This window comes from Chiloscyllium plagiosum, unplaced genomic scaffold (assembly GCF_037043375.1).
Source record: "Chiloscyllium plagiosum isolate Xiang-an unplaced genomic scaffold, Cpla_swu_hap1 HiC_scaffold_11, whole genome shotgun sequence".
NCBI lineage: Eukaryota > Metazoa > Chordata > Chondrichthyes > Orectolobiformes > Hemiscylliidae > Chiloscyllium > Chiloscyllium plagiosum.
In genome coordinates this window covers 87,296,865-87,309,475 of record NW_028270149.1, presented here as the reverse complement: position 1 = coordinate 87,309,475, position 12,611 = coordinate 87,296,865, and the positions used below count along the sequence as shown (strand labels likewise).

The 12,611-nt window shown below is 49.8% G+C and overlaps 1 protein-coding gene across 2 annotated transcripts in view; it reads left to right on the top strand.

The window, feature by feature from the left end:
- Nucleotides 1-12,090, top strand: part of LOC122557047 (gamma-aminobutyric acid receptor subunit gamma-4-like) — a 246,130-nt gene extending 234,040 nt beyond the window's left edge. For both annotated transcript variants that reach the window (XM_043704290.2, XM_043704289.2), the window contains exon 9: nt 11,762-12,090. In XM_043704290.2, the coding sequence (XP_043560225.1) occupies nt 11,762-12,040 (279 nt within the window). In that variant the 3' untranslated portion in view covers nt 12,041-12,090. The remainder of the gene's footprint in view (nt 1-11,761) is intronic.
- Nucleotides 12,091-12,611: the final 521 nt, after the last annotated feature.

Below are 12,611 nucleotides of genomic sequence, written 5' to 3'. Positions count from 1 at the left end.
GCATGACCTGCCCCTCACAGAGCCGTGCTGACTGCATTTAATCAAGTCATGCTCTTCCAGATGGTCATAAATCCTATCCCTCAGAATCCTTTCCAACACCTTGCAGACGACAGACGTGAGACTGACTGGTCTGTAATTGCCGGGGATTTCCCTATGTACTTTCTTGAAGAGAGGAATTACATTTGCCTCTCTCCAGTCCTCAGGTTCGACTCCGGTGGAGAGCGAGGATGCAAAGATATTCACAAGCGGTGAAGCAATCACATTTCTCGCTTCCCAAAGCAGCCGAGGACAAATCTGGTCTGGCCCTGGCGACTTGTCAATCTTAATGTTTGACAAAATTTTCAGCACATCAGCTTCCTCACTCTCTATCTGTTCCAGCATGCTTACCTGCTCCTCAATGGTTTCATTCACTACAAGGTCCTTTTCGTTAGTAAAGACAGAAGCAAAAAACTCATTTAGGGCTTCCCCTGCCTTCTCAGACTTTATACACAAGTTCCCTATGCTATTCCTGATCAGCCCTACTCTTTCTTTGATCATTCTCTTATTCCTCACATACGTGTAAAATGCCTTTGGATTCTCCCTAATCCTTCCTGCCAAGCCTTTTTTTTGCCCCCTCCTGGATCTCCTCAGACCATTTTTGAGCTCCTTCCTCGCCTGCCTGTAATCCTCTAGAGCTGAGCTTGACCCTAGTTTCCTCCACCTTACGTAAGCTGTCTTCTTTCTTTTGACGAGAAGCTCCTCCGCTCTCGTCATCCAAGGTTCCTTTATCTTACCCCTTCTTGCCTGTCTCAGAGGAACACATTTGTGCATCACTCGCAACAACTGATCTTTAAACCGTCTCCACATGTCTATAGTGCCCTTTCCAAGGAACAATTGCTCCCAGTCCATGCTTTCCAACTCACGTCTGATAGCATCATAGTTTCCTTTTCCCCAATTAAATATCCTCCCATTGTGCCTGCTTCTCTCCTTCTCCATAGCTATGTAGAATGTGAGGTAGTTGTGGTCACTATCACCAAAATGCTCTCCCACCGCAAGATCTGACACCTGCCCCGGCTCATTGCCGAGCACCAAATCCAAAATGGCCTCTCCCCTCGTTGGCCTGTCAACATACTGAGTTAGGAAACCCTTCTGAACACACCTTACAAAAACAGCTCCTTCCAAACCATCTGCTCGAAGGAGGTTCCAATCAATATTGGGAAAGTTAAAGTCACCCATTACAACAACCCTACTACATTCACACTTTTCCAAAATCTGCCGATCTATGCTTTCTTCCCATTTCCCTGCTGCTATTGGGGAGCCTGTAGTAAACCCCTAATGAGGTGACTGCTCCCTTGCTGTTCCTAATTTCCACCCATACTGACTCAGTAGGCAGACCCTCCTCAACAATGGTAACTTCTGTAGCTGTGATACCCTCTCCTATTTGCATTGCTACACCCCCTCCTCTTTTTCCCCCCTCCCTATTCTTTTTCAATGTTCTAAACCCTGGAACATCCAGCAACCATTCCTGCCCCTGAGAAACCCACATCTCTGTTATGGCCACAACATCACAGCACCAGGTGAGATGTTATCCTAGCTCATCACTTTTATTCCTGATACTCCTTACATTAAAGTAAACACACTTTAACCAATCCCTTGGTTCTTTCCCAGTAAATTCCTTCCCACTGGCTGCGCTACCTCTTGCTATTGCCTCATCTGCATCAACTCTCACCGCCAGTATACAGCTCAGGTTCCCACCCCCCTGCCATACTAGTTTAAACCCTCCTGAACCACTTGAGCAAACCTTCCACCCAGGACATTGGTCCCCTTCCAGTTCAGGTGCAACCCGTTCTTCATGTACAGGTCCCACCTTCCCCAGAAGGCATCCCAATTATCTACATATCTGAATCCCTCCCTCCTACACCAGCTACGCAGCCATGTGTTAAGCTGCGCCCACTCTCTGTTCCTCGCCTCGCTATCTCGTGGCGAGAGAAAGTAGAGATGGTCTTACATTTTTATTAAAAAATTTCAAAAAATGAACAGCGCCCGAGATTGTCATTCTGCGAACGTGATTCCCATGTTTGAAAAGGAATACAGAATTTAGTGGAGGGAATTATCAAGTTGTTGACTTAGCATCTGGTGATCGATGGTCCGAATGGCCTTACTTCCACTCCTATGTCTTATGATCTTATGGATAAGAATAATCATGAAATCCTCATTCAATGATTTAGGGAAGGAGTGCTGCACTGTCAGATGGCCAGTCTGAGAGTGTGCTGCACTGTCACAGAGTCAGTCTGAGAGGGCGCTGCACTGTCACAGCATCAGTACTACAGGAGTGCCACACTGGTAGAGGATCAGTACTGAAGGGGTAATAAATTGTAAGAGGGTCAGTACTGAGGGAGTGCTGTACTGTTAGACAATCAGTACTGAGGAAGTGCTGCACTATCAGACAATCAGTATTGATGGAGTGTTGTCCTGTCAGAAGGCTGAGGGAATAAATTGTAAGAGGGTCAGTACTGAGGAAGTGCTGTACTGTTAGACAATCAGTACTGAGGGAATGCTGCACTATCAGAGAGTCAGTACTGAGAGAGTGCTACACTGTCGGACAGTCAGTACTGAGGGAATGCTGTGCTGTTGGAGGGTCAGCACTGAGGGAGTGCTGCACTGTCAGAGAATCAGTACCGAGGGTTTGCTGCAATGTCCTATGGTCAGTACTGAGAGAATGCTGCACTATCGGAGGATCAATACTGAGGGAGTACCACACTGTCAAAGGGTCAGTATTCAGGGAGTACTGAACAATCAGAGGATGAGTACTGAGGGAGTGCTGCACTGTCAGAAGGTCAGTGCTGAGGGAGTGTCATACTGTCAGAAGGTTGGTACTGAGGCAGTGCTGCATTGTTAGGAGGTCAATACTTAGAATGCCACACTGTGAGAGGGTCAAGACTGAGGGAGTGTCACACTGTCAGAGGGTCAGTACTAAGGCAATGCTGCACTGTCATAGTGTCAGTGCTAAACTGAACAGGATCAGTACTAAAGGAGTAACACACTGTCAGAGGGCCAGTACTGAGGGAATGCTGCGCTATCAGAGGGTCAATACTGATGCAGTGCTGCATTGTCAGACATTCAGTACTGAGAAAATGCTGCGCTGTCGGAGGGTCATTGCTGAGGGAGTGCACACTCTCAGAAGGTCAGTGCTGAGGGAGTGCAGCATTGTTAGAGGGTGGGTACTGTGGGACTGATGCACTGTTGGAGGGTCCATACTGAGGGATTGCTGCACTGTCAGTACATCAGCAATGAGGGAGTGCTGCATTGTCAGAGGGTTAGGACTTATGGAGTGCTGCACTGTTAGAGGGCCAATGATGAGGGAATGCTGCGCTGTCAGACATTCAGAACTGAAGGTGTGTTGCACTGCCAGAGGGCAGGTACTGAGGAAATGGTGCACTATTGGACGGTTAGTACTGAAGAAGTGCTGCACTGTCAGAGAGTCAGTACGAAGGGCATGTTGCACTGTCACATGGCCAGTACTGTGGACTATCAGAAGGTCAGTATCGAGGGAGTGCTGCACTGTCATAGGGTCAGTGCTGAGGTAGTTGCACTGTCAGAGGATCAGTACAGAGGGAATGCTACACTCTCAGAGGAAAGTGCTGAGGGAGGATTGCACTGTCAAAGGGTCAGTACTGAGGGAGTGCTGCACTGTCAGAAGGTCAGTACTGAGGGAGTGCTGCGCTTTTGAAGGGTCACAGTGCTGAGGGTGTGCTGCATTGTCAGAGGGTCAGTATCGAAGGAGTGTTGCACTGTTGGAGGATTAATTCTGAAAGAGTGCTGCACAGTCAGTGAGTTAGTACTAAGGAAATGCTGCAGTGTCTGATGGTCAGTACTGAAGGATTGCCGCACTGTCAAAGGGTCTGTACTGAGAGAGTGCAGCATTGTCAGAGGATGGGTACTGAAGGATTGCCGCACTGTCAAAGGGTCTGTACAGAGGGAGTGCCACACTGTCGGAGGGTCACTACTGAGGGAGTGCTGCACCGTCGACAGGTCCATACTGTGGGAGTGCTGCACTGTCTGACAGTCAGTACAGAGGGAGTCCTGCACTGTCAGAGGATCAGTACTGAGGGAGAGCTGCGCTGTCGAAGGGTCAGTACTGAGGGAATGCTGCGCTGTCAGAGGATCAGCGCTGAGGGATTGCCACACTGCCAGAATGTCAGTGCTGAGGGAGTAGCGTGCTGTCAGAGGGTCAGTACTGGGGAAGTGCTGCACTGTCAGAGGGTCAGTACTGACAGTGTGCTGTGTTGTGGGAGCATCAGTTCAGAATGTGCAGCACTGTCTGAGGGTCAGGACTGCGAGTGTTGCTCTTGGCGGAGGGTCAGCACTGACAGAGTGCCGCACTTTGAGAGGGTCAGTACTGAGGGAATGCTGTGCTGTCAGAGGATCAGCGCTGACAGGGTGCCACACTGTCAGAGGGTCAGTGCTGAGGGAGTGCTGCACTGTCAGAGGGTCAGTGCTGAGAGAGTGCTGCACTGTCAGAGGGTCAGTGCTGAGGGAGTGTTGCACCGTCGACAGGTCAGTACTGAGGGAGTGCCGCACTGTCATGGGGATATGACCGAGGCAGTATTCCCTTTTCAGAAGTCCTGTCTTTTCATCAATCAGTAAGCTTCATTCCCACCCTGTCCTACATTCTGAAGACTTTGTAATACTATTAAGAGCTGAGGAGTTCCTGGTTCAAGTTTCTGTATTTGTCTTTGTGTTATCTTGCATCATAACCCTACAAACTCAGTGGATGTAGTTCTTTATGATGGACCATGAGAAGTTAAGATTTTGCGTATGGTTCTTGGTCGCAAAACAAACTTCTAGCATCCAGTCTAGATAAATGTGATGTGATGCACTTGGGCAGGACAATCAAGTCAAGGGAATATATGATGAACGGTAGGATCCCGGGATGCACACAGGATCAGAGGGGCCTTGGTTTGCATGTATGCTGTTAATGGGTTAGTACTGAGAGAGTGCTGCACTGTCGGATAGTCAGTACTGACGGAGTGCTGCACTGTCGGAGGCTCAGTTCAGAATGTGCTGCACTGTCTGAGGATCAGGACTGAGAGAGTGCCACACTGTTAGAGGGTCAACACTGAGGGAGTGTTGCACTGTCAGAGGATCAGTACTGAGGGAGTGCTGTGCTGTCAGAGAGTCAGTACTGAGGGAGTAGTGTGCTGTCAGAGGGTCAGTACAGAGGGAGTGTTGCGCTGTCAGAGGGTCAGCGCTGAGGGAGTGCCACACTGTCAAATGGTCAGTGCTGAGGGAGTGCCGCACTGTCAGAGTCAGTACTGAGGGAGTAGCATGCTGTCAGAGGGTCAGTACTGAGGGACTGCCGCACTGTCAGAGAGTCAGTATGAGGGAGTGCCGCACTGTCAGAGAGTCAGTACTGAGGGAGTAGCATGCTGTCAGAGGGTCAGTACTGAGGGACTGCCGCACTGTCAGAGAGTCAGTATGAGGGAGTGCCGCACTGTCAGAGTCAGTACTGAGGGAGTAGCATGCTGTCAGAGGGTCAGTACTGAGGGACTGCCGCACTGTCATAGAGTCAGTATGAGGGAGTGCCGCACTGTCAAAGGGTCAGTACTGAGGGAGTAGCGTGCTGTCAGAGGGTCAGTACAGAGGGAGTGCTGCGCTGTCAGAGGGTCAGTACTGAGGGAGTGCTGCGCTGTTAGAGGATCAGCGCTGACGGACTGCCACACTGTCAGAGGGTCAGTACTGAGGGAGTAGCGTGCTGTCAGATGGTCAGTACTGGGGAAGGGCTGTGCTGTTAGAGGAATAAAAGTGATGAGCTAGGATAACATCACACCTGGTGCTGTGATGTCAGAGGGTTAGTACTGACAGTGTGCAGCGCTGTGGGAGCATCAGTTCAGAATGTGCAGCACTGTCTGTGGGTCAGGACTGCAAGTGTTGCTTTAATTGGGGAGTCAGCACTGACAGAGTGCCGCACTGTGAGAGGGTCAGTACTGAGGGAGTGCTGCACTGTCAAAGGGTCGGTACTGAGGGAGTGCCGCACTGTCAGAGGGTCAGTACTGAGGGAGTGCTGCACTGTCAGAAGGTCAGTACTGAGGGAGTGCTGCACTGTCAAAGGGTCGGTACTGAGGGAGTAACGTGCTGTCGGAGGGTCAGTACTGAGGGAGTGCTGCGCTGTCAGAGGGTCAGTATTGAGGGAGTGCTGCACTGTCAGAATGTCAGTACTGACAGAGTGCCGCACTCTTAGAGGGTCAGCACTGAGCGAGTGCTGCGCTGTCAGAGGGTCAGCACTGAGAGAGAGTGCGCTCTGTCAGAATGTCAGTACTGAGGGAGTGCCACACTGTCAGAGGGTCAGTACTGATAGAGTGCCGTACTCTTAGAGGATCAGCGCTGAAGGAGTGCTGCACTGTCAGAGCATTAGTGCCGAGGGTGTGCCTCACTGTCAGAGTGTCAGTACTGAGAGAGTGCCACACTGTTCGAGTGTCAGTACTGAGGGTGTGCCACACTGTCGGAGGGTCATACTGAGAAAGTGCCGCACTGTCAGAGGGTCAGTACTGAGGGAGTGCTGCACTGTCAGAGGGTCAGTACTGAGGGAGTGCTGCACTGTCAGAGGGTCAGTACTGAGGGAGTGCCGCACTGTCATAGGGTCAATACTGAGGGTGTGCCGCACTGTCAGAGGGTCAGTACTGAGAATACCGCACTGTCAGAGGGTCAATGCTGAGAGAGTGCTGCACTGTCAGAGAGTCAATGCTGACATTGTACCACACTGTCAGAGGGTCAGTACTGAGGGAGTGCCACATTGTCAGAGGGTCAGTACTGAGGGTGTGCCACACTGTAGGAGGGCCAGTACTGAGAGTGTCGCACTGTCAGAGGTCAATGCTGAGAGAGTGCTGCACTGTCAGAGAGTCAATGCTGACACTGTACCACACTGTCAGAGGGTCAGTACTGAGGGAGTGCTGCACTGTCAGAGGGTCAATGCTGAGGGAGTGCTGCACTGAGGGGTTTTCAGAACTGAGTAACAGCTACACTTAAGGTAACATGATGCATGGTTAAGAAGGCATAATGTAGATCCCCCACAGTGGAAACAGGCCCTTTGGCCCAATAAGTCCACACTGATTCTCCAAAGAGTACTGAGGCAGTACTGCACTGTCTGAGGGTCAGGACTGTGAGTGTTCTGCTCTGTCAGAGGGTCAGCACTGAGAGAGAGTGCTGCACTCTCTGAGGGTCAGGACTGTGAGAGTGCTGCTCTGTCAGTGTGTCAGCCCTGAGAGAGAGTGCTGCACTGTCTAAGGGTCAGCACTGAGATAGAGTGCCGCACTGTCAGAGGGTCAGTGCTGGGGGAGTGCCGCACTGTCAAAGAGTCAGTATTGAGGGTGTGCTGCACTGTCGACAGGTCCATACTGTGGAAGTGCTGCACTGTCTGACGGTCAGTACAGAGGGAGTCCTGCACTGTCAGAGGATCAGTACAGAGGGAGAGCTGTTCTGTCGAAGGGTCAGTACTGAGGGAATGCTGCGCTGTCAGAGGGTCAGTACTGAGGGAGTGCTGTGCTGTCAGAGGGTCAGTACTGAGGGACTGCTGCACTGTCAGAGGATCAGCGCTGATGGAGTGCCACACTGCCAGAATGTCAGTGCTGAGTGAGTAGCGTGCTGTCAGGGGGTCAGTACTGGGGAAGTGCTGCACTGTCAGAGGGTCAGTACTAATAGTGTGCTGTGTTGTGGGAGCATCAGTTCAGAATGTGCAGCACTGTCTGAGGGTCAGGACTGCGAGTGTTGCTCTTGGCGGAGGGTCAGCACTGACAGAGTGCTGCACTGTGAGATGGTCAGTACTGAGGGAATGCTGCGCTTTCAGAGGATCAGTACTGAGGGAGTGCTGCACTGTCAGAAGGTCAGTGCTGAGGGAGTACCGCACTATCGGAGGGTCTGTACTGAGGGAGTGCCGCACTGTCAGAGAGTCAGTACTGAGGGAGTACGTGCTGTCAGAGGGTCAGTACTGGGGAAGTGCTACATTGTCAGAGGGTCAGGACTGCGAGTGTTGCTCTTGTCGGAGGGTCAGCACTGATAAAGTGCCACACTGTGAGAGGGTCAGTACTGAGGGAGTGCTATGCTGTCAGAGGGTCAGTACTGAGGGAGCGCTGCGCTGTCAGAGGGTCAGTGCTGAGAGAGTGCCGCACTGTCGGAGGGTCAGTACTGAGGTAGTGCCGCACTGTCAGAGAGTCAGTACTAGGGAGTACGTGCTGTCAGAGGGTCAGGACTGCGAGTGTTGCTCTTGTCAGAGGGTCAGCAATGACAGAGTGCCGCACTGTGAGAGGGTCAGTACTGAGGGAGTGCTACGCTGTCAGAGGGTCAGTACTGAGGGAGCGCTGCGCTGTCAGAGGATCGGCGCTGAAAGGGTACCACACTGTCGGACGGTCAGTACTGAGGGAGTGCCGCACTGTCAGAGTGTCAGTACTGACAGAGTGCCACACTCTTAGAGGGTCAGTGCTGAGGGAGTGCCGCACTGTCAGAAGGTCAATGCTGAGAGAGTGATGGACTGTCAGAGGGTCAGTGCTGATACTGTACCACACTATCAGAGGGTCAGGACTGAAGGAGTGCTGCACCGTCAGAAGGTCAATGCTGAGGGAGTGCTGCACTGAGGGGTTTTCAGGACTGAGTAACTGCCACACTTAAGGTAACAGGATGCATAGTTAAGAAGGCGTAATGTAGATTCCCTACAGTATGGAAACAGGCCCTTTGGCCCAATAAGTCTACACCGATGCTCTGAAGAGTACTGAGGCAGTACTGCACTGTCTGAGGGTCAGGAGTGTGAGAGTGCTGCTCTGTCAGAGGGTCAGCCCTGAGAGAGAATGCTGCACTGTCTGAGGGTCAGCACTGAGAGAGAGTGCTGCAATGTCTGAGGGTCAGGACTGCGAGATGGCTGCTCTGTCAGAGGGTCAGCACTGAGAGAGAGTGCTGCACTGTCAGAGCGTCAGTGCTGAGGGAGTGTCGCACTGTCAGAGGGTGAGTACTGAGGGAGTGCCACACTGTCAGAGCGTCAGTACTGAGGGAGTGTCGCACTGTCAGAGGGTGAGTACTGAGGGAGTGCCACACTGTCAGAGCGTCAGTACTGAGGGAGTGTCGCACTGTCAGAGGGTGAGTACTGAGGGAGTGCCGCACTGTCAGAGGGTCAGTGCTGTGCGAGTGCCACATTGTTAAAAGGGCAATGCTGAGGTGGTATCATACTATCAGAGGGTCAGTACTGAGGGAGTGCTGCACTATCAGAGGGTCAATGCTGAGGGAATGCCACACTGAGGGTTTTCAGGACTGAGTGACTGCCACACTTAAGGTAACAGGATGCATGGTTAAGAAGGCATATTATAGATTCCTTACAGTGTGGAAACAGGCCCTTTGGCCCAACAAGTTCACACCAATGGTCCGAAGAATAACCCACCAAGATCTATTCACCTGCCCTATTACTCTACATTTCCCCTGAATGATGCACCTAGCCGACACATCCCTGAACACTATGGGTAATTTAGCATGGCCAATTCACCTGACCTGCACAATGTTGGATTGTGGGAAGAAACCCATGCAGACACGGGGAGAATGTGCAAACTCCACACAGACAGTTGCCCGAGACGGGAATCGAACCTGGGTCCCTGGCACTGTGAGGCAGCACTGCTAACCACTGAGCCTATGGTATACTTGTATTTATTAACCAAGACATTGATTTTAAGAACAAGGAGATAATGCTGGAATTATATAAAATGTTGGACAAGCGATGGCTAGAGAACTGTATGCAGTTCTGGAATTCACAATATATGAGGCATGTGACTGTCCTGGAGATTTTCCAGGATGTTGCTGGGGCTAGAGAATTCAGGTGTGGAGAGAGATTGGATAGACTGGGGTCGTTTTCCTCCGAGCAGAGGAGATTATGAGGGAACTTGATTGAGATATGTAATAAAATTATGAGAGCCAAAGAAAGGAATAAACATTTCTCCTTTGGTGGAGGGATTCGATGAGCAGCAATATAGATTAGGGCAGGAGGTTTAGGGGAGGTCTGAGGAAAAATGTTTTCACTCAGAGGGTGGTGGGAATCTGGAGTTTGTTAGCTGTAAAGGTGGTAAAGACAGAAACCCTCATAACTTTTATGAAGTATTTAGGTGCACACTTGCAATGCCACGGCATACAGAGCTATTATCTAAATGCTCGGGATTAGAATAGTTTAGGATGTTGTTTATTACCTGCACAGATGTGATAGGCTGAAGGACCTTTCCTGTGCGCTGTAGATCTCTATGATTCTACCACTGTAAACAAGCTTAAGAGGCCCAATTCATCACTACTTTTGTCATTTTTCACCTCTAAGGCCAGAAAATCCTTTGTTTCAGAAGATCAACCTTTAACAGTTCTTAATTTCAAAGTGTTTCCTGGTACAATATCTGCCCTGAAAATGGACGATCCTTTACTAAGCACAGGTAATAGTAGCAGTTGTTCATGGTCCAGTTAGAAACACAAGGAGGACATTAATCTGAACATACAATTGAATCATGGGCCTCATTACTACTGCTTAGTCAAGCTGAGGCTTTATATCGGACCTTTGTGGCTATGTACAATGGCTCAATCACTGTCAAAATATTGAACTCCTAACCTTTGTGGCACTGGACTGGAGATAAGCTCCTGGTTGTGAGAGAGGTGTGTTGGGGAATTAACAATTCAAGGGAGGGGAGGGGATTGTGATTGTTGTTGAGTGCAGAGTGAGGTTATCGGGAGAGAAGGGAGGGGGATTGTGAGTGTTGTTGAGTTGCAGGGTGAGGTTGTAGGGAGAGAAGGGAGGGGGACTGTGAGTGTTGTTGAGTGCAGAGTGAGGTTATCGGGAGAGAAGGGAGGGGGATTGTGAGTGTTGTTGAGTTGCAGGGTGAGGTTGTAGGGAGGTAGGTAAACAGTCCTAATGGTTCTATTTTCACAAACATAACCTTTTTATTGCTGCTGGATTTTGCTGCATTCAGAGCCACAGAAATGCAGCAAAGAGTTCACCAACAGGCCTTAGGCCTGACTCTTGCATATACAAGGGGACTTTAGAGAATCTTCAGAAATGGATCCAGCAACTTTGACAAATTCTGCTGCAAGCTGGAGCGAGAGCATTCCATTGGTCAATCAGTGATTGATCCCACAATCAACTCAGCTCAAAAATAGCAAATTCAGTCACTGAAATAGTTGCTCGTTTTCATGCATTTATCAGGCATGGCAAGGTAATTAAAGAGTCAGGACAGGTAAAATTTTGGATATTTGACACTCTATAACTGACATTCCCTGGAGCCTAATGCCATCCTTGTACCAAAGTGTATTCTCTGTGGAATTAATTGTGTTGATGAGAGAAGGATGGCGAGTTGCCCATTGAATGTTGGGGGGAATGGGGTTGCAAGTGGTGTATCACTGATGAGTAAAAAAACAGGGGTAATCATAGTTGATGCAGCACTGATCAAGGGAGCACAGGGTTAATCAACGACTGTCAGCATAGGGTTAATCAGGGACCGTCAGGGTGGAGTTAATTTGGACTGTCAGTACAAGGTTAGTCAGGACATGCATCACGGGGTTAATAAATGCAGGCAGTAGGGGGTTAATCAGGGACTGTCAGCACTGGATCAGGGACAGACAGCATGGAGCTAATCAGGGTCAGGCATCACAAGGTTAATCAGGGACCGTCTGCATGGGGTTAATCAGGGTCAGGCCATATTGGGTAGCCAGTCCTTGATTCCACACTCTCTGCCCTCTCCCCAAGTCGATGAACTTTCTGATTTTGTTCCTTCTGTAGGAAGCCAGTGCTCCAGGTGCAGAACCCTGCTTCACCACCATCACTATGAACAACCTGGCACAGTGGCAGGAGCCAGAGGGGGAGTTGCCTGATGACTGTCTAGAGGGTAAGGATTGCCGCTCATTCTTCTGCTGTATCGAGGATTGCCAGACTGGCACGTGGCGCCGGGGCCGCATCCGCATCCACATCTCCAGGCTGGATGCCTACTCCCGGGTCTTCTTCCCCACAGCCTTTCTACTCTTCAATCTCATTTACTGGATCTCATACCTCTACCTGTGACTCATTCATTTGCTGTAAATGAATCCAACAATAAAGGATCTTCCCCTGAAGGTTTGACTCCAGTGTCTTTTTACAGTTCCTCCCTCAGAAAGTTGGGGAAGTGAATGAAGGAGAGGAGAATAAATTAATAGGCTGTTAGCATAGGTGAAGGCCAATGGAATGTAGTCCAGTATGGACACAAGCATTCACCAGTTGGGATGAATAGCATATTTCTGTTCTTATGTTTTCTGGAATTAGAATTAAAATTAAGTTTTATTGTCACATGTACTCAAGGGGAAGAGGAGTACAGCGAAAAGTGCACAACCTCACCATTCCCAGCACCATCCTTAGTACAAAGGTACCTAAGTACAAAATCTTAGGTACACAAATAGAAAATTAAGAAACAAGTTAAAAAGTTCAACATTGCAGTCCTCCTTAGTGTAAAGTAGAAATATAAAGAAATAAAGTTAACTGTTAAACATTACAGTCCTTCTTAAGCCATGGGGCTGCAGATGCTCAATGTTGTTCTTTCCCCACGAGGACTTGCTCTCCCCTGCACTGTGCACACTTGGTTGGAGATAATCACTTGTAA